The 26,484-nt window shown below is 38.3% G+C and overlaps 1 protein-coding gene across 1 annotated transcript in view; it reads left to right on the forward strand.

The window, feature by feature from the left end:
• The window catches only part of LOC145995344 (epoxide hydrolase 4-like), a 106,705-nt gene that overhangs the window by 28,442 nt on the left and 51,779 nt on the right, over positions 1 to 26,484 (forward strand). The window contains exon 2 of the mRNA XM_083131955.1: positions 173 to 297. Coding sequence (XP_082988081.1) covers positions 173 to 297 — 125 coding nt within the window. The remainder of the gene's footprint in view (positions 1 to 172; positions 298 to 26,484) is intronic.

The following is a 26,484-nucleotide window of genomic DNA, read 5'->3' on the forward strand; positions in this document are numbered from 1 at the left end:
TTGTTTAGTTTATACTTCCCACCGAAAATTTAGGAATCCACTCATTTGATAGTTTTATCGATATAAAGTAGGTATACATTATAAGTTTGTAAACTTTGGTGTAAGAATTCTTATTCGAAAAGTGATTTGTGTAAATCTGTAACATTAATTTAATTTCGTTTATACTTTTCAGAGCATTAAATTGCATTACGTGGAGAATGGTGACAGATCAAAGCCACTTCTGATACTGCTTCATGGGTTTCCAGAATTCTGGTACGCTTGGCGCCATCAGCTGAGATCTCTAGCGGATGAATTTTGGTAAGAGACACCAGTTACTCCTACAAAGTTTGGATTTGCATATAACCTGATATCAAGTGCTTTGTCTTTTTTAATAATTAACTTTGAGGACTATTTATATTGACGACACTATTATATTTATACAGTGAGTCTCACTGTCAATTTGGTTACTCGGATGTTGCATCCAGTTTGCCGACAGACGTGCTCTCGTTGCCCGACACGCTAGTCTGAGTGACGGCGCCAGGAAAATAATATTATTTAGTAGTTTTCACATCGTGAAGGCACAACGGCTCTATGGAGAAACGGCGCAGTGTTCTCATTTAATGTGCGCTGGCTCTTATCGCCGGCCGGTGTCGCAGGATTGGACTACGCCCGAGGATTTTTACCCCACCGGTAATAATTCCCAAGGAATGGTTTACCCCCACGGAAACATCAAAGAGAGAATAGCGTACATGGGAGTAATACATTACTAGGGAATTATTACTCCCGGTATTTAATCCCTAGGAAATCCCTTCGCCTTTATCGGAATTGAGTGAGAGGGGGGCAGCCGTACCTAGGGATGGTTTACCCCCTGGGCAAAAATTCACCAGGAATAATTCACCCCCTAAACTAATGTCGGAATATGGTGTCACTAAAAAAGGAACTAACCTAATTGAGGAAGAGGGGGTAATCGTACCTGAAGCAAGCCTTTTACTTGAACTTCAACGAAGCATCCTAGTATTCACTTTACCAAATTGCAATTAGGATTTTGATAAATTCAATGAAACTCGGACGTCACTATTTTAAAATGTCCATATATTTTATCACTTATTGATCTACTGTGTTTTGTTTCTTTATCGTTGCTATGGTCAAAAATGTATATATAAATGTATACATCGTAATTTTACATTATAAAGAATGTGATAATAATTAATTATACATCATATTAATGCAACAACGTTTTCCAAAATATAACAAAACAGAAATTGATAACATAGATATATCATCGTGCGTATTAAGCACAAAATTAAACAAAACATAATAAATGAAATAAACGAACATCTTTGGGTCAGTCACAATACGCACCCCTTCCGGGTGAAAATTTTCGACTTATTTTAGTTCTGTAAATATCGAAAATTTTAAACACATTTAGTTGCAAACTTATGAACATTGCATTTTTAAATTACAACATAAATTCCTTTTATTGAACAATATTAATTCAGTTCATTATGAACTCCATGAATCAAACTTGACTGACACATTTTGTATCGCACTTTGTTGTAATTCCATTCATTCAGTACACTAAACGAAAGAACAATATTCTTGAATGGAAACAATCATTAACATAAATTATTACATCTCCAATTGTATTTATAGCTTCTCATTGTCCGATATCTCTCTCAAAATCTTCAAACCTTCTTACTTCACTTCTTCACTAAATCTTGGATAATTTCTTCAGCAATCGTAATTTATAGATGTAACTAATACACGACAATCAAGAAATGCAAAACATACACTTAGTTCATTCCTTCTTCTATATCTTATAAATCACTATCTCAGTTGGAAACTCCGTAATTATTCATATATATCTACATGATTACTTATTTCCTTGAACGAATACTATGACGCTCCAGGAGAACTGAGAACTCCAACCGGTATTATCCCTTACTTTGGAGGAAGCCCCCCCACAGGTCACTCTCGCAGCGCCTGAAAGCGCAGGTGGGAGGAAATTTGCCGGGGGAGATCAACTACCCCAAATAAAATATGACGTCAGAAACCCCATCTGAGTATAAGTAATTTTCGTATGACGCTCCAGGAGAACTGAGAACCCCAATCAGTATTTTTCCTTTGTTTTGGAGGAAGCCCCCCCCCCCACAGGTCACTCTGAATAAAATTTAAATTACCATAAATCCTTTACCACTTATGGTATTTAATGCACACTCAATGAGTTACAAACACACTGTACACAGTTCAACTATTAATCATAGAAAAATACAAGATTCTTGTTTTTTTTTTAACAAAGAATGCTCGAACCAGCTAATGAAAACGTCGCCTGTCAGTTGATGTACATCATGACGTTGCACACGATTTTTGTGTAATTTATCTTGCAACACACGCCTCACACGAATGCATGCATATTTGTACACTGTTAATTTTTGGTAGATCTACCTAATTTGCGTCGACATGAGCTCATGCTAAAAGTTTGGAAAACAACAGCTTACCTTCTGTAGCCGGGAAAAGACGCCATGCCGTTGTCCCTCTGCGGACTATTTGGGCACGATATTTTCAACATATCACTTACGCATCTTCATTCTCCAAATCTTGAAGACGTTCCTCACCCGTTACCGGTGTGGAAACAACACTCAGTTCTTGTCTCACAAATGTGTGATCACCAAAATTTTACGGGAAAAGATTATCCCTTCTCTTCACCAACAAGCTTCTTCCGCTCCATTTTTTCCAGAATCAACCGCTTTTTTTCTTTCTCTTCTTCTAACCTGTACCACCGTCTTTTTTGTACAACAGATTTAACTCGGATAATTTGTTAGTTAAAATAGTTGTATATTATCACAATACTTGCAGATGCATATGTCCAAGATATTTTTGTAATAAACGTTTGAACAAACTGTCTATCTTTATTCATGCGATAGCATGGAGAATATTACGCTGTAAATTTTATAGGTTTTCGCCATCACTGCAAATTGTCCTTGCGTGCAGCCGCCGTCACATCAAAATGTCCTTGTGCATAGCGAAAGCAAACTGTTTTTGGCGGTAAATTTTACGACAATGAGATCTTCAACAACAAGAGATTAAAATTTGTTATAAAGGCACTTGCAAAACCATGACTTTGAATTTAACTTCGAAATAACATTCACGTACAATGTGATTAAAGAATTTTACAATTTATAATGACTTACAAATGGTGCCATCTAGCGTTATTTTCTGAACTTCGTATTGTACCGGTTTACGGACTTAAGTAGATTATTTAAATGTTCTCAACATTCATTACATTATTTTAATATTATGATGCCATATGACAATAACCGTCATATTTGGCGCCCAACAGGGGCTAACCCTTGCCAAAGACCAGTAACATATTATCAATTATTAGGTTTGGTCAATACTATTTGACTAATCATAAATACATATACTTGTTCTTAAACAGTCACATAGTTACAGATTCATTACACTTATATACACTATATACAATTCTAATCATCTTCTGGATGATTCTTTTATTCTACATGAAGAAGAAACACCGAGCCTTGCAACAGGTGCCCAACATTCCAGTACAGGATCACTTTACGCTTCAGGCCCCCGCCACGCTATACCGAATTTTATTCCTGAAAAGTCGCATTCCATCAGAGACTTATGAACGTTATAAAGTGCCATTTGTTTTAGAAAGGAAGACTCCCTGGGGCGTATTTGGATTGTGAATATATTTCAACATATTTGAAAGAATGAAGGAAAATCTCAGGTTTTTGATCTCGTATGCTGGTTCGCCGCAGAATTACATCCACTTGACCTTTTGGCCCGCCGCAGACTAATTCACACTTAACCCACACGAGACTTTACAAAACCTTAATCCTCTCTTCCCACAACCTTACTTTGATTCCCCTTGCCGGAAGCTTCTCGCTCATCAGCAACCTCAAGTTGCTTCAGCCACTGCTCCACATTGTCTAAATTCAAACCCCTCAAGTTATTCTTCCAAACCACCAACTTGTCCTCTGAGCAATTCCACAATTTACAGTTCTGAATGGATTGGCCAACTATTTGTTCCCCTGTGACACAATCAATCAACGATAGCGTAGAATCTTTGTTGTTTTTTACACAAAGATATGGACCAAGAAAGAGTTCACAATATTTTTTAATCACTTTATCCCCCAAACCGCTCAACGTTTGATTTTTTACAAAGACCAAGGCGCCCTCTTTAATCACTGGTTTAACATTCTCCTTGGCATTAAACTTTATCAACTTACCCCGCCTTTTTTGGTGACTAGTCAGATTGGCCATTACCAATTTGTCATCCCATGTGACATTAGTATCCTGGGCAACTACAGACGACATGTCAACCAGACGCATAGGCATGTTTAGTCTTAACTCAGCCGGAGAATAACCTGTCTGTGACGGAACAGATCTATTCAACAATTTCAATGCTTCCGGCACCTTCTCTGGCCACTTGGTATGATTCGAAGAACAGAGCAACCTCATTAAACGATTTAATTCTGAATGGTAACGCTCAACTAAATTTGAGCTCGGGTGATATACGGGAGTGAAAGTCAGTTGTACCCCCCAAGATTTCATAGCATTCCTGAATATATTTGATTTGAACTGAGGTCCATTGTCTGAGACTATTCTTTTAGGAACTCCTAAGTGAACAAAGTAAATGTTTGATAATTTGTTCACGATCGTGTAGGCATTGCTGTTAACAACGGGATAAGCCACTAAATATCTCGTCGCTGCGTCTAACACAGTGAACAAAAACCTTTCTCGTTTTGGCCCCATTATAAACGGACCCTGTAAATCGATGAATAATAACTCTCCAGGCTTATCAGTAAAATGTGACCTGGCTACAAATTTTGACGGATGTTTGTTTGGCTTAGTTCGCTGACACAGATCACAATTTTTTATGTGTTTTTATGTCAGTCTTCATTCCACTCCAATAGAACGTGCGATAAATTTGAGCTAAAGTTTTGGCCACCCCAAAGTGTCCTTTATCATCATGACAAGCTATTAAAATTTTACCGATTAATTTGACTGGGACGCAAATCCTCAAACGCGCGTTATCATGAAAGTTCTTGATATAGAGAACATCATTCCTCATACAGTACGTTTGACTCCATGATCTCGAACGAGGTTGGACTTTTTGTCCTGTTCCCATCAGGTTGTCAATGATTTCGGATAACTTGTTATCTTGACTTTGTAAACTTATCAACTCTTCTTTCGTGAACACTTCCTCATCTGTTTGTGCACCAACGGATACATTTATCATAAATTGTGAATCAGAAATGTCAGGAAAGCTCCTACTAAGAGTGTCTGCCAAAATATTGTCTACGCCTTTACAATATTGAACAACAAAAGAATACTGTTGAATTTGGATAAACCACCTCGTCAGCCTGGCATTCCAAGAATGTACTGATTCTAACCAAGTGAGGGATTTATGGTCGGAAACTACAACAAACTGTCTGCCTTTTAGGAAGGAGGAAAATTTATCAATCGTGTACAAAATAGCTAATACTTCTATTTCGGTGGAAGTGTACGATTTCTCATAGGACTTCAACAGTCGGCTGACAAAACCTAAGGGTTTGACGTTACCGTCAATAAGCTGATAACAGTAACCACCTACCCCAATTAGGGAAGCGTCTGTTTGAATGTAAAATGTTCTTTCAAAGTTGGGATAGCTCAGAGTGACCTCTTGGACGACCAAAGCCTTTAACATCTTGAGCGCTTTATCCGCTTAAATGGTCCAATGCCACTTGGTCTTTTGTTTCAACAATTCGTATAAAGGGTGAGCCACAAGTGCATAATTGGGTATATACTTAGATAACCAATTAAAACATCCCAACAATCGCTGAAGCTGTTTCAAGTTTTCAGGTTTGCGTAGCTGGACTATACTTTCCACGTACATAGGATCTTTTTTAAAGCCACAGGTAGTGACTATGATCCCAGAAATTTAAATTCCTGTACGGAAAACTTGCATTTCCCTAATTTCAAGGTAAATCCTGCCCGCTGCAACCTTTCCAGTACCAAACCTACATGCTTCATGTGCGATTCGAAGTCTTTTGATCGGATAATAATGTCATCGACGTACACTACTACAAAATCCATAAATGATCCAAGGACCCGATTCATGACATCAACAAATATGGCCGTGCCATTCACTGATCCAAAAACTACTCTCTTAAATTGGTACAAAATTCCTTCAAAGGCAAAGGCCGTATACTTACGACTACTTTCATGAAGAGGAACTTGCCAATACGCATTTCCCAAGTCAAGTGAGGTGAAGTACTTGCAGCCAATGAACGACGTCAACAAGTCATTAATTCTCATGGGAGCAAGTTGCATCGGTTTCACGAGGGAATTTACTTTCTTCAGATCGACACATAGACGAATATCCCCGTTGGGTTTTGGCACAACTAGCAGAGGCGAACGATGTTCTGAGACAGAAAGTTCAATTACCCCCCAAGCCAACATTACATTCAGTTGTTGCTTTACCTTATCCCTATAGGCATATGGGATAGGATAATTTCGCGCCACGATTGGTTCGTCTGTGTCTACCTCCATCCGATGCACGTATTCGGTACATAAACCCGGTTTATCAGTAAACATCAGCTGGAAGTCATAGAGTATATCGATCAAACGTGAATCTAATTTTCTACCTTCATCTAAAGAGGCGTTTATTTTATTTTCAAAGTTTGATCGCTCAAGTTCCGAAGGTTCTGCCACGAAGGACATGTTGGCAACTGACAAATCTTGCTCATTAGACATTATGTCAGCAAGTGGAGTGAACTTCAAAAGTGTCCTGCCATTTGGAGTTTGGTAAAACAAAGCCTCAACATCGAAGTTCAATTCCCCATGTATACCGTATATAACATCTAATCCTAATATGATGGGTACATTTAGTTTTTTGACAACCACAAATTGCACATAAAATTCATAACTCCCTAAATTGACATTCAATCGCGTAATACCCTCTACCGATTTAGACTTCGTGCCCGAATAATCAATTAACTTAATACTTGACGCCGACTCCAACCTAGGCCGCGAGACCGACGATGATATCAATTTCCAGGTGTCGTAAGCCAGGAGGCTCAGTTCCGCACCACTATCACAGAGGGCTACGAACGGTTCACCCATAATAGAAACATTGATCATTGCAGATCCACATCTTTGATTACTAGTATTAATTGGCGTTATAGAATTTATTGATTCCCCCAGATCAAACTCATCAATACCCTCCTCTATATTTACAAATAATATGGCAGATGACTTTAATTTGCCCTCACCCCCTGCCCGTTGGTAAGGGTCCTTTGTCGGTTTTCCGACCTCGACGTTTCCTTTCTATTTACTGGAAATTCTTCGATCGCATGGATCTCAGCTTCAACCACGAGTTGAGACGCTTGTTTGAAGTTAGTACGGCCCAAAACGTTAAATACACCCCTACTTCGAAGAAGGTCCACCACCCGGGCCATTCTTGCTCTGTTCCAGTGAATTTTATCGATCTTGCCTCGCGAGGGATTCCCTAAATATTCTTCATACAAATCACCCCGAATTTCATTTTGCTCTGTGAAGAACAAAGGCACAATGTCAACTACTCTAACATTTTTTCCATTATGGAACGACATGATAAGCTCATTGATGCTCTGCCACTTTCTCCACACACTGGTACCTTTGTCGCGCATAATCCGTGCCAGTGGAGGTATCGTTAGCCAATGTATTTCCTTTGTCCTTTTAGACAAAAGATCCAACGTCTGCAATAAACTTTGCTTAATAGCCTCTTCAGACCTAAACTTGAGAATATCATTTGTCCCAATTAATATAACTACCGAGTCAGACAGCTTTTGACAAGACCGATGTCTTTCGTTTAACTGTTCAGCAGTTTGACCACTGATCGTTAATCCTACGCCGCGGTTGCCCCTCTGGTCACATTCAATTCTACAACTTGTATGATTTTGAGCTAACCTTAGCAACATGCTGTCCCCTACTAGTTGTTTATTTTCTAACAATGGTGACAACGAGTAAGATTTAGATAATGCATCTGAACCTGTACTAGTAGACACCGAAGCACTTGTGCTTTTGGGAGGATCTATATTTACCGACTTCTATACCACAGCCTATCCCCATCTAAAGGAGGACTACTTGGCAATTGGTTATCCCCCAGGTTCTTTTCTTCAGAGCTAGGTGACCCTAACGCCACCATATTTACTCCGCCCCTTTGACCCTTTACCTTAGGAGAAGAAGGGCAATCCCTTTTTACTGATACATCCTTTAGCGACTCAAGGTTTTCAATTACATGAATTGCCTCCGAGAACGACGATATGTCCTGCATTACAAAGTGCTCTTTTAGTTTATAAGGTAAAAGAATGCCCATTTGCGCAATAATCTGCGACTCTTCGGCTTTAGGTTGGATCGTACGCAGGAGTTTAAAGTCTTTTGAGAAAAACTGTAAGACACTCTTCTCCGAGGTTTTGATATATGGCGCATTCAGAATTTTAGCCAAACATGAACTTTTCCACCTAGAACTCTCATAGTAGTTTATGAATTCTTTCTTGAAAAGATCATATGTTGTAACGCGATCCTTCCGTTCCGCAAACCAAAGCTTGGCGCTTTCTGTTAACAATTTTGGGACATACTTTATGTATTGCCCTTCCTCTACCCCATAAAGCTCTAGCAGCTCCTCAACCTTCTCCAGGAATTCGGATGGAGTTACTGTAGTTATTAACCCACTGAATTTTGGAAATTTCATTAAGTCCTGAGGTTTTATACTAAAGACTTTCGCTTGAGTGTTTCTATTATTATCGTTAGTGTTAGAGCGTACCGGATTATCCTTTATTACCTTTGTCTGAGGTTCTACTAATCCTTGCAACCCTTTCATTTTTGCCTTCCCATGCCTGGTCTTAATGTAACTCTTCTTCTTTGACGTCAGATAGCAATCACCCGACCTATCCGCCTCACTTAAGGAATCTACATTTTCAGGCTGAGTGGACCTGAAGTGGTTGAATTTTGAACATCTAAGTGCAGAATCTCCATCTGATTCTTCAGTAGAAGTGGCTTTGTCTACACCATGCTTCCTTAACTTCCCCGACTCCGAGTAATGATAACCAACTCGCCTTACTTCGATCCCATCAGCATTTGGTTTTACGAGATCCTGATCAGAGCCCCTTGACTCCCACCTATCCAAGACCCCATTGAACCTTGCCAAAGAACTTTCCATCGATCTTAATGTTAACATAATATCAGCCGGTAAACTATTCATCCCTGCAGCACTATCCTCAACCCCGTACAACGAACCCATCGGAGTTCCCTGAACCGATGAAAAAACTTCCTTCTTGACTACGGTTAAGTCACTATCACTGACAGCCTTTACTACCTTCTTTCTTTCAACAATCCGAACCGACGGAGTCTTCCTTACTACTACTCTATCAATCACTTTCTCCACAACCTGTTCCTCCAACAATTTAAAACTATTTTCATTATCCAATTTTAACTGTTGTATTGCCTGCTGCACACCCTGTACTTCCGAGTCTAGTCTTTTAGCCAACCCCTCATGCTTCTTTTCTAATCTCTCGGCTCTACTCATGCATTCAATCCTGTACTGGGATACTGACAATGCAAGCTCTTGAAGACCTTCACTTGTCTTCATAGTGTCTTGTTTTAACTCCAACATGGATTTATTGGTATGAGATATCAACTCAGATTTCATTAGCTCTGTGTTTTCTCTGGACGCCTGATTACTTTCCTTAATAAACAAAAGCAAGGTGTCCAGAGTCACAGGCTCCTGTTCAGTTCCCATATTCGTTTCCTATACTTAATCTTTACTAATTTGAATTACCCCTTCCAAACTATCTTAATAAGACAAGTTTAAACAAACAACAAAAGGAACTTAATTCCAACTTATTTACTTTGACTTTTTTTATTTAAACTTATTTATTTGACTTCTTGTTTAAACTTATTTGTTTAAACTTATTTATTTTAATCTTACCCCAGCATCAAACGCTCCACCCTGAGTCTCATGGATCTTATTTATGACGCTCCAGGAGAACTGAGAACTCCAACCGGTATTATCCCTTACTTTGGAGGAAGCCCCCCCACAGGTCACTCTCGCAGCGCCTGAAAGCGCAGGTGGGAGGAAATTTGCCGGGGGAGATCAACTACCCCAAATAAAATATGACGTCAGAAACCCCATCTGAGTATAAGTAATTTTCGTATGACGCTCCAGGAGAACTGAGAACCCCAATCAGTATTTTTCCTTTGTTTTGGAGGAAGCCCCCCCCCCCACAGGTCACTCTGAATAAAATTTAAATTACCATAAATCCTTTACCACTTATGGTATTTAATGCACTCTCAATGAGTTACAAACACACTGTACACAGTTCAACTATTAATCATAGAAAAATACAAGATTCTTGTTTTTGTTTAACAAAGAATGCTCGAACCAGCTAATGAAAACGTCGCCTGTCAGTTGATGTACATCATGACGTTGCACACGATTTTTGTGTAATTTATCTTGCAACACACGCCTCACACGAATGCATGCATATTTGTACACTGTTAATTTTTGGTAGATCTACCTAATTTGCGTCGACATGAGCTCATGCTAAAAGTTTGGAAAACAACAGCTTACCTTCTGTAGCCGGGAAAAGACGCCATGCCGTTGTCCCTCTGCGGACTATTTGGGCACGATATTTTCAACATATCACTTACGCATCTTCATTCTCCAAATCTTGAAGACGTTCCTCACCCGTTACCGGTGTGGAAACAACACTCAGTTCTTGTCTCACAAATGTGTGATCACCAAAATTTTACGGGAAAAGATTATCCCTTCTCTTCACCAACAAGCTTCTTCCGCTCCATTTTTTCCAGAATCAACCGCTTTTTTTCTTTCTCTTCTTCTAACCTGTACCACCGTCTTTTTTGTACAACAGATTTAACTCGGATAATTTGTTAGTTAAAATAGTTGTATATTATCACAATACTTGCAGATGCATATGTCCAAGATATTTTTGTAATAAACGTTTGAACAAACTGTCTATCTTTATTCATGCGATAGCATGGAGAATATTACGCTGTAAATTTTATAGGTTTTCGCCATCACTGCAAATTGTCCTTGCGTGCAGCCGCCGTCACATCAAAATGTCCTTGTGCATAGCGAAAGCAAACTGTTTTTGGCGGTAAATTTTACGACAATGAGATCTTCAACAACAAGAGATTAAAATTTGTTATAAAGGCACTTGCAAAACCATGACTTTGAATTTAACTTCGAAATAACATTCACGTACAATGTGATTAAAGAATTTTACAATTTATAATGACTTACAAATGGTGCCATCTAGCGTTATTTTCTGAACTTCGTATTGTACCGGTTTACGGACTTAAGTAGATTATTTAAATGTTCTCAACATTCATTACATTATTTTAATATTATGATGCCATATGACAATAACCGTCATATTTGGCGCCCAACAGGGGCTAACCCTTGCCAAAGACCAGTAACATATTATCAATTATTAGGTTTGGTCAATACTATTTGACTAATCATAAATACATATACTTGTTCTTAAACAGTCACATAGTTACAGATTCATTACACTTATATACACTATATACAATTCTAATCATCTTCTGGATGATTCTTTTATTCTACATGAAGAAGAAACACCGAGCCTTGCAACAGGTGCCCAACATTCCAGTACAGGATCACTTTACGCTTCAGGCCCCCGCCACGCTATACCGAATTTTATTCCTGAAAAGTCGCATTCCATCAGAGACTTATGAACGTTATAAAGTGCCATTTGTTTTAGAAAGGAAGACTCCCTGGGGCGTATTTGGATTGTGAATATATTTCAACATATTTGAAAGAATGAAGGAAAATCTCAGGTTTTTGATCTCGTATGCTGGTTCGCCGCAGAATTACATCCACTTGACCTTCTGGCCCGCCGCAGACTAATTCACACTTAACCCACACGAGACTTTACAAAACCTTAATCCTCTCTTCCCACAACCTTACTTTGATTCCCCTTGCCGGAAGCTTCTCGCTCATCAGCAACCTCAAGTTGCTTCAGCCACTGCTCCACATTGTCTAAATTCAAACCCCTCAAGTTATTCTTCCAAACCACCAACTTGTCCTCTGAGCAATTCCACAATTTACAGTTCTGAATGGATTGGCCAACTATTTGTTCCCCTGTGACACAATCAATCAACGATAGCGTAGAATCTTTGTTGTTTTTTACACAAAGATATGGACCAAGAAAGAGTTCACAATATTTTTTAATCACTTTATCCCCCAAACCGCTCAACGTTTGATTTTTTACAAAGACCAAGGCGCCCTCTTTAATCACTGGTTTAACATTCTCCTTGGCATTAAACTTTATCAACTTACCCCGCCTTTTTTGGTGACTAGTCAGATTGGCCATTACCAATTTGTCATCCCATGTGACATTAGTATCCTGGGCAACTACAGACGACATGTCAACCAGACGCATAGGCATGTTTAGTCTTAACTCAGCCGGAGAATAACCTGTCTGTGACGGAACAGATCTATTCAACAATTTCAATGCTTCCGGCACCTTCTCTGGCCACTTGGTATGATTCGAAGAACAGAGCAACCTCATTAAACGATTTAATTCTGAATGGTAACGCTCAACTAAATTTGAGCTCGGGTGATATACGGGAGTGAAAGTCAGTTGTACCCCCCAAGATTTCATAGCATTCCTGAATATATTTGATTTGAACTGAGGTCCATTGTCTGAGACTATTCTTTTAGGAACTCCTAAGTGAACAAAGTAAATGTTTGATAATTTGTTCACGATCGTGTAGGCATTGCTGTTAACAACGGGATAAGCCACTAAATATCTCGTCGCTGCGTCTAACACAGTGAACAAAAACCTTTCTCGTTTTGGCCCCATTATAAACGGACCCTGTAAATCGATGAATAATAACTCTCCAGGCTTATCAGTAAAATGTGACCTGGCTACAAATTTTGACGGATGTTTGTTTGGCTTAGTTCGCTGACACAGATCACAATTTTTTATGTGTTTTTATGTCAGTCTTCATTCCACTCCAATAGAACGTGCGATAAATTTGAGCTAAAGTTTTGGCCACCCCAAAGTGTCCTTTATCATCATGACAAGCTATTAAAATTTTACCGATTAATTTGACTGGGACGCAAATCCTCAAACGCGCGTTATCATGAAAGTCCTTGATATAGAGAACATCATTCCTCATACAGTACGTTTGACTCCATGATCTCGAACGAGGTTGGACTTTTTGTCCTGTTCCCATCAGGTTGTCAATGATTTCGGATAACTTGTTATCTTGACTTTGTAAACTTATCAACTCTTCTTTCGTGAACACTTCCTCATCTGTTTGTGCACCAACGGATACATTTATCATAAATTGTGAATCAGAAATGTCAGGAAAGCTCCTACTAGGAGTGTCTGCCAAAATATTGTCTACGCCTTTACAATATTGAACAACAAAAGAATACTGTTGAATTTGGATAAACCACCTCGTCAGCCTGGCATTCCAAGAATGTACTGATTCTAACCAAGTGAGGGATTTATGGTCGGAAACTACAACAAACTGTCTGCCTTTTAGGAAGGAGGAAAATTTATCAATCGTGTACAAAATAGCTAATACTTCTATTTCGGTGGAAGTGTACGATTTCTCATAGGACTTCAACAGTCGGCTGACAAAACCTAAGGGTTTGACGTTACCGTCAATAAGCTGATAACAGTAACCACCTACCCCAATTAGGGAAGCGTCTGTTTGAATGTAAAATGTTCTTTCAAAGTTGGGATAGCTCAGAGTGACCTCTTGGACGACCAAAGCCTTTAACATCTTGAGCGCTTTATCCGCTTAAATGGTCCAATGCCACTTGGTCTTTTGTTTCAACAATTCGTATAAAGGGTGAGCCACAAGTGCATAATTGGGTATATACTTAGATAACCAATTAAAACATCCCAACAATCGCTGAAGCTGTTTCAAGTTTTCAGGTTTGCGTAGCTGGACTATACTTTCCACGTACATAGGATCTTTTTTAAAGCCACAGGTAGTGACTATGATCCCAGAAATTTAAATTCCTGTACGGAAAACTTGCATTTCCCTAATTTCAAGGTAAATCCTGCCCGCTGCAACCTTTCCAGTACCAAACCTACATGCTTCATGTGCGATTCGAAGTCTTTTGATCGGATAATAATGTCATCGACGTACACTACTACAAAATCCATAAATGATCCAAGGACCCGATTCATGACATCAACAAATATGGCCGTGCCATTCACTGATCCAAAAACTACTCTCTTAAATTGGTACAAAATTCCTTCAAAGGCAAAGGCCGTATACTTACGACTACTTTCATGAAGAGGAACTTGCCAATACGCATTTCCCAAGTCAAGTGAGGTGAAGTACTTGCAGCCAATGAACGACGTCAACAAGTCATTAATTCTCATGGGAGCAAGTTGCATCGGTTTCACGAGGGAATTTACTTTCTTCAGATCGACACATAGACGAATATCCCCGTTGGGTTTTGGCACAACTAGCAGAGGCGAACGATGTTCTGAGACAGAAAGTTCAATTACCCCCCAAGCCAACATTACATTCAGTTGTTGCTTTACCTTATCCCTATAGGCATATGGGATAGGATAATTTCGCGCCACGATTGGTTCGTCTGTGTCTACCTCCATCCGATGCACGTATTCGGTACATAAACCCGGTTTATCAGTAAACATCAGCTGGAAGTCATAGAGTATATCGATCAAACGTGAATCTAATTTTCTACCTTCATCTAAAGAGGCGTTTATTTTATTTTCAAAGTTTGATCGCTCAAGTTCCGAAGGTTCTGCCACGAAGGACATGTTGGCAACTGACAAATCTTGCTCATTAGACATTATGTCAGCAAGTGGAGTGAACTTCAAAAGTGTCCTGCCATTTGGAGTTTGGTAAAACAAAGCCTCAACATCGAAGTTCAATTCCCCATGTATACCGTATATAACATCTAATCCTAATATGATGGGTACATTTAGTTTTTTGACAACCACAAATTGCACATAAAATTCATAACTCCCTAAATTGACATTCAATCGCGTAATACCCTCTACCGATTTAGACTTCGTGCCCGAATAATCAATTAACTTAATACTTGACGCCGACTCCAACCTAGGCCGCGAGACCGACGATGATATCAATTTCCAGGTGTCGTAAGCCAGGAGGCTCAGTTCCGCACCACTATCACAGAGGGCTACGAACGGTTCACCCATAATAGAAACATTGATCATTGCAGATCCACATCTTTGATTACTAGTATTAATTGGCGTTATAGAATTTATTGATTCCCCCAGATCAAACTCATCAATACCCTCCTCTATATTTACAAATAATATGGCAGATGACTTTAATTTGCCCTCACCCCCTGCCCGTTGGTAAGGGTCCTTTGTCGGTTTTCCGACCTCGACGTTTCCTTTCTATTTACTGGAAATTCTTCGATCGCATGGATCTCAGCTTCAACCACGAGTTGAGACGCTTGTTTGAAGTTAGTACGGCCCAAAACGTTAAATACACCCCTACTTCGAAGAAGGTCCACCACCCGGGCCATTCTTGCTCTGTTCCAGTGAATTTTATCGATCTTGCCTCGCGAGGGATTCCCTAAATATTCTTCATACAAATCACCCCGAATTTCATTTTGCTCTGTGAAGAACAAAGGCACAATGTCAACTACTCTAACATTTTTTCCATTATGGAACGACATGATAAGCTCATTGATGCTCTGCCACTTTCTCCACACACTGGTACCTTTGTCGCGCATAATCCGTGCCAGTGGAGGTATCGTTAGCCAATGTATTTCCTTTGTCCTTTTAGACAAAAGATCCAACGTCTGCAATAAACTTTGCTTAATAGCCTCTTCAGACCTAAACTTGAGAATATCATTTGTCCCAATTAATATAACTACCGAGTCAGACAGCTTTTGACAAGACCGATGTCTTTCGTTTAACTGTTCAGCAGTTTGACCACTGATCGTTAATCCTACGCCGCGGTTGCCCCTCTGGTCACATTCAATTCTACAACTTGTATGATTTTGAGCTAACCTTAGCAACATGCTGTCCCCTACTAGTTGTTTATTTTCTAACAATGGTGACAACGAGTAAGATTTAGATAATGCATCTGAACCTGTACTAGTAGACACCGAAGCACTTGTGCTTTTGGGAGGATCTATATTTACCGACCTCACATCACCTCCTACAACGTGAGGGGTAACTCGTTTCCCAACGACTTGTCATTTGATGTAGACACCTTGTTTAAATGGCGTGATTTGGACTTTGGACTTCTATACCACAGCCTATCCCCATCTAAAGGAGGACTACTTGGCAATTGGTTATCCCCCAGGTTCTTTTCTTCAGAGCTAGGTGACCCTAACGCCACCATATTTACTCCGCCCCTTTGACCCTTTACCTTAGGAGAAGGCCAATCCCTTTTTACTGATACATCCTTTACCGACTCAAGGTTTTCAATTACATGAATTGCCTCCGAGAACGACGATATGTCCTGCATTACAAAGTGCTCTTTTAGTTTATAAGGTAAAAGAATGCCCATTTGCGCAATAATCTGCGACTCTTCGGCTTTAGGTTGGATCGTACGCAGGAGTTTAAAGTCTTTTGAGAAAAACTGTAAGACACTCTTCTCCGAGGTTTTGATATATGGCGCATTCAGAATTTTAGCCAAACATGAACTTTTCCACCTAGAACTCTCATAGTAGTTCATGAATTCTTTCTTGAAAAGATCATATGTTGTAACGCGATCCTTCCGTTCCGCAAACCAAAGCTTGGCGCTTTCTGTTAACAATTTTGGGACATACTTTATGTATTGCCCTTCCTCTACCCCATAAAGCTCTAGCAGCTCCTCAACCTTCTCCAGGAATTCGGATGGAGTTACTGTAGTTATTAACCCACTGAATTTTGGAAATTTCATTAAGTCCTGAGGTTTTATACTAAAGACTTTCGCTTGAGTGTTTCTATTATTATCGTTAGTGTTAGAGCGTACCGGATTATCCTTTATTACCTTTGTCTGAGGTTCTACTAATCCTTGCAACCCTTTCATTTTTGCCTTCCCATGCCTGGTCTTAATGTAACTCTTCTTCTTTGACGTCAGATAGCAATCACCCGACCTATCCGCCTCACTTAAGGAATCTACATTTTCAGGCTGAGTGGACCTGAAGTGGTTGAATTTTGAACATCTAAGTGCAGAATCTCCATCTGATTCTTCAGTAGAAGTGGCTTTGTCTACACCATGCTTCCTTAACTTCCCCGACTCCGAGTAATGATAACCAACTCGCCTTACTTCGATCCCATCAGCATTTGGTTTTACGAGATCCTGATCAGAGCCCCTTGACTCCCACCTATCCAAGACCCCATTGAACCTTGCCAAAGAACTTTCCATCGATCTTAATGTTAACATAATATCAGCCGGTAAACTATTCATCCCTGCAGCACTATCCTCAACCCCGTACAACGAACCCATCGGAGTTCCCTGAACCGATGAAAAAACTTCCTTCTTGACTACGGTTAAGTCACTATCACTGACAGCCTTTACTACCTTCTTTCTTTCAACAATCCGAACCGACGGAGTCTTCCTTACTACTACTCTATCAATCACTTTCTCCACAACCTGTTCCTCCAACAATTTAAAACTATTTTCATTATCCAATTTTAACTGTTGTATTGCCTGCTGCACACCCTGTACTTCCGAGTCTAGTCTTTTAGCCAACCCCTCATGCTTCTTTTCTAATCTCTCGGCTCTACTCATGCATTCAATCCTGTACTGGGATACTGACAATGCAAGCTCTTGAAGACCTTCACTTGTCTTCATAGTGTCTTGTTTTAACTCCAACATGGATTTATTGGTATGAGATATCAACTCAGATTTCATTAGCTCTGTGTTTTCTCTGGACGCCTGATTACTTTCCTTAATAAACAAAAGCAAGGTGTCCAGAGTCACAGGCTCCTGTTCAGTTCCCATATTCGTTTCCTATACTTAATCTTTACTAATTTGAATTACCCCTTCCAAACTATCTTAATAAGACAAGTTTAAACAAACAACAAAAGGAACTTAATTCCAACTTATTTACTTTGACTTTTTTTATTTAAACTTATTTATTTGACTTCTTGTTTAAACTTATTTGTTTAAACTTATTTATTTTAATCTTACCCCAGCATCAAACGCTCCACCCTGAGTCTCATGGATCTTATTTATGACGCTCCAGGAGAACTGAGAACTCCAACCGGTATTATCCCTTACTTTGGAGGAAGCCCCCCCACAGGTCACTCTCGCAGCGCCTGAAAGCGCAGGTGGGAGGAAATTTGCCGGGGGAGATCAACTACCCCAAATAAAATATGACGTCAGAAACCCCATCTGAGTATAAGTAATTTTCGTATGACGCTCCAGGAGAACTGAGAACCCCAATCAGTATTTTTCCTTTGTTTTGGAGGAAGCCCCCCCCCCACAGGTCACTCTGAATAAAATTTAAATTACCATAAATCCTTTACCACTTATGGTATTTAATGCACACTCAATGAGTTACAAACACACTGTACACAGTTCAACTATTAATCATAGAAAAATACAAGATTCTTGTTTTTTTTTTAACAAAGAATGCTCGAACCAGCTAATGAAAACGTCGCCTGTCAGTTGATGTACATCATGACGTTGCACACGATTTTTGTGTAATTTATCTTGCAACACACGCCTCACACGAATGCATGCATATTTGTACACTGTTAATTTTTGGTAGATCTACCTAATTTGCGTCGACATGAGCTCATGCTAAAAGTTTGGAAAACAACAGCTTACCTTCTGTAGCCGGGAAAAGACGCCATGCCGTTGTCCCTCTGCGGACTATTTGGGCACGATATTTTCAACATATCACTTACGCATCTTCATTCTCCAAATCTTGAAGACGTTCCTCACCCGTTACCGGTGTGGAAACAACACTCAGTTCTTGTCTCACAAATGTGTGATCACCAAAATTTTACGGGAAAAGATTATCCCTTCTCTTCACCAACAAGCTTCTTCCGCTCCATTTTTTCCAGAATCAACCGCTTTTTTTCTTTCTCTTCTTCTAACCTGTACCACCGTCTTTTTTGTACAACAGATTTAACTCGGATAATTTGTTAGTTAAAATAGTTGTATATTATCACAATACTTGCAGATGCATATGTCCAAGATATTTTTGTAATAAACGTTTGAACAAACTGTCTATCTTTATTCATGCGATAGCATGGAGAATATTACGCTGTAAATTTTATAGGTTTTCGCCATCACTGCAAATTGTCCTTGCGTGCAGCCGCCGTCACATCAAAATGTCCTTGTGCATAGCGAAAGCAAACTGTTTTTGGCGGTAAATTTTACGACAATGAGATCTTCAACAACAAGAGATTAAAATTTGTTATAAAGGCACTTGCAAAACCATGACTTTGAATTTAACTTCGAAATAACATTCACGTACAATGTGATTAAAGAATTTTACAATTTATAATGACTTACAAATGGTGCCATCTAGCGTTATTTTCTGAACTTCGTATTGTACAGGTTTACGGACTTAAGTAGATTATATAAATGTTCTCAACATTCATTACATTCTTTTAATATTATGATGCCATATGACAATAACCGTCATAATACCTCAAGAATACTCAATTGAGTTGCAAGTAATAATATAATGCTGCGACTGTTTCTTCAAATATCATACATATTTGCGCACACATAAACTTGTTAGACGAAGATAATCATCACATCATCAGGGCATCCATGGCCTTTCATAAAAGTATTGTCTACATTTATTCATGTACTTTGTAGACACATCAATTCTCAAATAAAATAATAACCATATGTAATCTAGTGGATAATTACATTTCTCATTCCTACTAGATACAATACATTGGCATAAATCAATTATTTATATGCAGAGTATATTATTCTCTGAACAAATTCTTAAACAATATCGCGCAGAAACAGAATGTACATTCACATTCTTACTTGCATGCAGCAACAATTCTCGCATTTTATAGCACATCAGTAGCAATAGGAATAAGTTTCAACATCATCAGTTACATTGAATATGCATAGATTAAAATATTCCACCTTTCTTTGAATTAAAGTGCAATTATTAATAAATACATTTCTTGATGTCGTTTTAAGCAAACCTTTGACCTTGTACAAAAAAAAACTTGCTTGAAGTAAATCATCTCAACCTTTTAATTTAACATCTCACGGGAACTTGTGTTAAATGTAAAGAACCTTGTACTTGATTTATTTGCGAAGTATTTTATTCACGATTTGCCATTCTTGTAGAATCAGAATTAGTTTGTGATACTAAACCTGCTGCTTCAGGTTGATAATTTAATGAATTTGAATTTGCAGGAAAACGCTGATATGGTATTGTATTATTATTAGCACTGCGATTTTCATTCATGTAATAGAATCGTGATTGATTGAGCAAATTTTCATCATTAAATTGTCCTGTAGGTGAACGAGAATTATTTTGCCTGTAATTATTTCGGAATTGTCCTCCGTTTCTAGATCTGAAGGTATTATAATTGTTTCGTGCAGTAAAATTTCCATGATGTCCATTATTATTAGAAGTTCGCCTAAAATTGTTGAAATATCGACCTCGAAGATCGTTTCCCTGCCGATTTTCGTAACCTTGATTGATAACAGCATTGGCTTCTGCCTCACTACTAGTTGGAGTCTGAGTACAAACAATAGTGGTCTTCGAGCGTCGAACATTAACTTGCCGCACATTTAACTTGACTTTATTTTGTTCAGAGTTCTTAAAAACCTTTGGAATATTTTCACGTTCGTTGTCATCATTAGGAAGAGCAACAAGCCCCTTTCTACTAAATTTTATTACATCTAACCTTCTTAACATGCTAGTCAGTTGATCTACTGAACAAATTTCGTGACAAGTAATGTGATTGGCAATATTATCAGGTAATTGGCTAAGTATTAACTGCACAACATCTATATCTTGAGGATTTTCAACCAAATTGCAATAACTAGAGTGAGTTTTTAAAGCAAAAGTCTCTAAACTGCCATGTACACTGGGATCGTATTTGCGATTCCTCAATACGGAGAGTTGTGATTGGATAACTTCCGAAGAAGCAAACTGATTCATGAATTCTTGTACAAACTGATCATAAGAATTAAAGTAATATTTATGAGTCCGAAACCAATAACCAGCTCTCCCAATGAAGCATTGTTGAATACTTAGCAGTTTCATTTCTGTTGGCACTCCTACAACATTTAATATATTATCCAGCTGCTCAATATATTCTCTCGCTGATTGTTGCTCTATTTTGCCCGAGAACTTAGGCAATTGAGATAATTCACTTAATTTTAAACGTCTACTTCTTACATTTCCTTCTCCATTGCATGTATTTCTAGTTATAGGATGATCACTTTTTCCTCTCGAACTATACGGTTCATTATAACAAATATGATTTGCTCCATTTAACCCTGTGTTATCATAATCATGCAATCTAGAACCATTTACAGACGACTGATGATCATCGTGATTGTTCGAAACTGAACATGGTACACTTGCATCACGATAAATATTACAAACACAATCATTTTGTGGGTTAGGTTCTGATATTTGTGGGTTAAAATCACACCACATACAAGGAGACTTAACGCTTTGATCCAGATGACAATGTGGATTATTATGTACATTACTAACATTGTCATTATTCGCAGTAAGCACAAAACTAGAAGTAGGATGTGCATTTGTACCAAACAGTTGATAGCAAGCATCAGTGTAGTTATATTTCTCAGCATCTAACTCTCGTTTTTGGAATAGACCTTCTGCGTCGTCACTTCGGAATTTCTTTACGGAAGTTTCGTCAGAGGTAGATCTTACAGATTTATTATTCTTGTGCTTCCAACGGACATGTTTACGAGCACGAGTGTTAGTAACATTCTTGTTACCGGAAACTTTCTTAGAAGAATCATCTGATACACCACTAGACGAAGTACTGAGTCCAATATCACACTGGGTTCTTGCATTCTGAGATGTATTAGATTCTGTATTATCCATAACAATTGATTTTGTTCTACTTTTACTATTTGTAATAACAGAATAACAGCATTAGAATTAACTTCGGCTGTTAAATATTTCCCATCAGATTGAAGGTTTTTGCTACCTTGTTCCATACATTCAATTCGGGAATTAAACTGTTGGAACTTTTCTGTACAATCAGAAATATGCTTATGTACATCATAATTAACATTGCTTTTACTTTCTAAAATAGTGACTCTAGACATAAGATCAACAATGTTAGAATTATAATTTGATTTGATATTATCTAAACCTTGATCATAATCAATTAAACTTGTTATTAACATTCTTTAGATGTTCGTCACAATCAACAACGTGTTCTTTCAATAATCCTGGTACATTTTCAAATTCAGATAGTTTGTCATCAACATTACTACATTTATTATCTAATACAGATTCAAGACGTGTAGTTGATTGTAAACACGCTGTACTTACCGCATCTATTTTGTCCTTAAATTCAGACATTAAAATATTGAGCCGATTGTTAACATGACTAATATCATGATTAACAGCTTCAAATTTAACATCAAGCTGTGAAGATAACTGTGTATGTGCATTAGATAATTCAGCTTGTTTTAAAGATATAACGTCGAATTTAACCTGAATATTCTCATTAGACAGGTTTAATTCTGATCTAAGTTCTTGGTTAGACTGTTCAAACTGAGTCCTAAGTTCTTGATTAGACTGCTTAAGTTCTTGGTTAGACTGCTTAAGTTCTTGGTTAGACTGCTCAAACTGAGTCCTAAGTTCTTGATTAGACTGCTTAAGTTCTTGGTTAAACTGCTCAAACTGAGTCATAAGTTCCTGATTAGACTGCTTAAGCTCTTGGTTAGACTGCTCAAACTGAGTCCTAAGTTCTTGATTAGACTGCTTAAGTTCTTGGTTAGACTGCCCAAACTGAGTCCTAAGTTCTTGATTAGACTGCTTAACCTCTTGGTTAGACTGCTCAAACTGAGTCCTAAGTTCTTGATTAGACTGCTCAAACTGAGTCCTAAGTTCTTGATTAGACTGCTTAAGTTCTTGGTTAGAACTTACAACAGCTAATTGTATGCTTCTAATGCTGTTTAGTATGTCATTTAAATTAGGATTTATGCTTTCCAAATAAGCCGGCAATTGATAAGGATCGTAACTGGGATCACATTTGTTATAACAGTATATTTCCTTAGTGGTAGAATAAATTGTCCAATGTGTGACGGAAAGCTTCAAACATGAAACATGATACCACGAACGGCAATCAAAACATTGCACATACCTCAGGTCATTATCGAGCTTATCACAACACGTCACTCCTTCAATCTTACCTGACTGTACATCACAAATGTCACCATCGTGAGAATTACTACTATTTAAGTAGGTTCCTTCACATACAACATTAGATTTTAGCCTACGTGAATGCCTAGGCTTCGTTTCTTTAGTTTTATCTGCCATGATTTCACAGAATATTATTATATAAACTTAAACTTAATAAACTTAAGAAATAAAATATTTAGGGTCGCCAATTTTGTCTTCGCAACATGTTCAACAAATTGCAAATCCAAGACAAAATAAAATTTAAAAGTCTATAACTACCATTGCGCAAACTTCTCACCACGCATCAGAAGATTGTCCTTTCTTTTTCAATCCTGGCTGTAGGCGCCAAATTATTGAAGCAAGCCTTTTACTTGAACTTCAACGAAGCATCCTAGTATTCACTTTACCAAATTGCAATTAGGATTTTGATAAATTCAATGAAACTCGGACGTCACAATTTTAAAATGTCCATATATTTTATCACTTATTGATCTACTGTGTTTTGTTTCTTTATCGTTGCTATGGTCAAAAATGTATATATAAATGTATACATCGTAATTTTACATTATCAAGAATGTGATAATAATTAATTATACATCATTAGAGCCCGGAAGTTTGGCAAAATGCCTCTTTTTATCTACTGCATATGTTGATAAAAAATTTTCGGATATAGGGGAAAATGGGGCACTTTGCAACATGGGCACGTTGCAACAGTGCTTTTTCTGTTATGTAGGATGGCTCTACTGCGTTGCGCTTACTGTCGTTCCAACACACGTTGGTAGGTGTCTCTGATGAACCGTTCGTTACACCAGTTTTTCAGATGTTGTCAGAGTGGAGGAAGAAAGAAGAATTTTGAGGACGGTGAGTAATTTTTAAGAATCTCTTACAATTTTTAATACGCAATTCCTATAAATGACCACAGCATGCGACATGTGGTCAATTGAAAGCATGTTTATTGAAGGTGTGGAAAGTGATATTGCTTTTTATGTTATGCAATTTTTGTGGAGGCAAGAATAGCTTTCGTAATCAAACATGTCGGTGAGGCAAGTTGCAACAGATGTTGCAACTAACCCCACAATGTTGCAAACTGCCCCATGACAGACCAGCGTTTGAATAAGATATTGAATGTAATTGTTCACTGTCCCGAATGTGGTAAATCGAAATACGGTTTATTGTTTACTAATTTTACAAAATTTTCAAGTAAAAGAAAAATGTGATCGCATATATTTAGTCCTATATTCAGTAACCAACACAGATTTTCAATTTTCACTTATTTATTCTTATACAAAATTACACGCACGTCAGTACGGCAAGAAAACACTATATTTCACTAAGTAGTGCTAGATAAATTGTGAATGAATTTTTGTTTATAATCATGTGCATGTAATTTCTACTAGCAGCACGAAACATTAATATTGTTATGCTCTCTGATATGGTCTCTTTAGTCTTGCAGATTTATTTTTAAAATATTGTTCCTTTTTATGTTCCCGCCGAAACTATTGTTGTCGAATTGCTGTATAATTGTTGCCGTATTATTATTATTATTATTTCTATTGTTTCAGGTAGCCTGTAAGATGAGGAACTACAAGAGGAAGACCCAAAAGGGGACTACACCGCCTGATGTGATGGATAGAGCAGCAAATTTAGTCCTGGAACACGAAGATGACAAAAATGTCAGCTTAAGACAAGTGGCTGCAGAGTTGAACATTCATTATTCAACCCTCTCAAGATACATACAAAAGAAGAAATTACAAGAAAGTGGTCCTCGTGAGGGACAGAGCATAAGTTGTGGTTATGCGAAACCATGGAAAATGTTTTCAGAGGAAGAAGAGAATATCTTCAAAATGTACTTGCAGCGTTCCAGTGAGATTATGTTTGGACTAACACCACAGGAAGTGCGAAAATTGGCTCATCTCTGTGCAGTTAAGTTTGATATAAGTGCTCCTTCATCGTGGTCTGTAAACGGAATGGCTGGTATTGAATGGTTCAGGGGTTTCCTACAGAGAAACAAAGATCTTTCGGTGCGCTTTCCTGAATCAACGTCTTTAGCACGAATGTCCAGTTTCAACAAAGAAAATGTGCGCATGTTTTTTGACAAAGTTTCCGAAGTTCTGTGTAGAAACAATTATTCATCCTCAAGAATTTGGAACATGGATGAAACTGGTGTCACAACTGTCATGAAACCAAATAAGGTTGTAGCTCGAAAAGGAACAAAACAGATTGGGATAGTGAGTAGTGCAGAAAGAGGTGAACTTGTGACAGTTGCAGTGGCAGTTAGTGCTGAAGGGACTTTTATACCTCCAATGCTAATATTTCCACGTAAGAACTTTCGGGACCATTTCATTCGAGATGGCCCAACAGACTGCATTGGAGCAGCTACTGGTTCAGGTTGGATGATTGAGGAAACGTTTGTCCAATTCATTCGACACTTCATTTCTCAGGTGAATCCTAACGAAAACTCCCCTGTGCTTCTTTTAATCGATAATCACTCTTCCCATCTCAGCTGTGAAGCTTTAGATGAATACAAAAATAATAATATTACCCTTTTGTCATTTCCTCCACACTGTTCGCATCAACTACAACCGTTAGATGTCAGTGTTTTTGGTCCATTTAAGAAAGTGTGTGGCCGAGCAATTGATTCTTGGCATAAGAATAATCAGAGAAAAACTCTTACAATCTACGACATACCACAGTTAGTTAAAACAGCATTTTTTAATACAGTTACCCCTACCAACATAACATCAGGTTTTGTTCAAACAGGAATATTTCCTTCAATTCTGAGGTATTCCAAGAAAGCGACTTTGAGGCGTGTTTCGTTTCAGATCGACCAAATCCAGCAGGACAGGTAGATAGTAGGCCTCCCGTATCTGATAGTGATGACATAGTCCAAACTGCCAGGTGCGATGCACTGCCAACTAAATCATCTTCAGGTGATGTTCAAAATGAACATTTGCTTTCGCAAATTGAAATGCCGGGTCCAAGTGGCACACAAATGTCTTCAGTAGTGAGTAGACCTAAAGTTTCCTTCTCTTCTGAAAATGTTCGTCCATACCCAAAGGCTGAACCCAGGAAAACGACGAATCGTAAACGTAAAAGTGCCATTCTAACAGACACAC

This window comes from Lepisma saccharinum, chromosome 11 (genome assembly GCF_977018435.1).
Source record: "Lepisma saccharinum chromosome 11, izLepSacc3.1, whole genome shotgun sequence".
In the NCBI taxonomy this organism is placed as follows: domain Eukaryota; kingdom Metazoa; phylum Arthropoda; class Insecta; order Zygentoma; family Lepismatidae; genus Lepisma; species Lepisma saccharinum.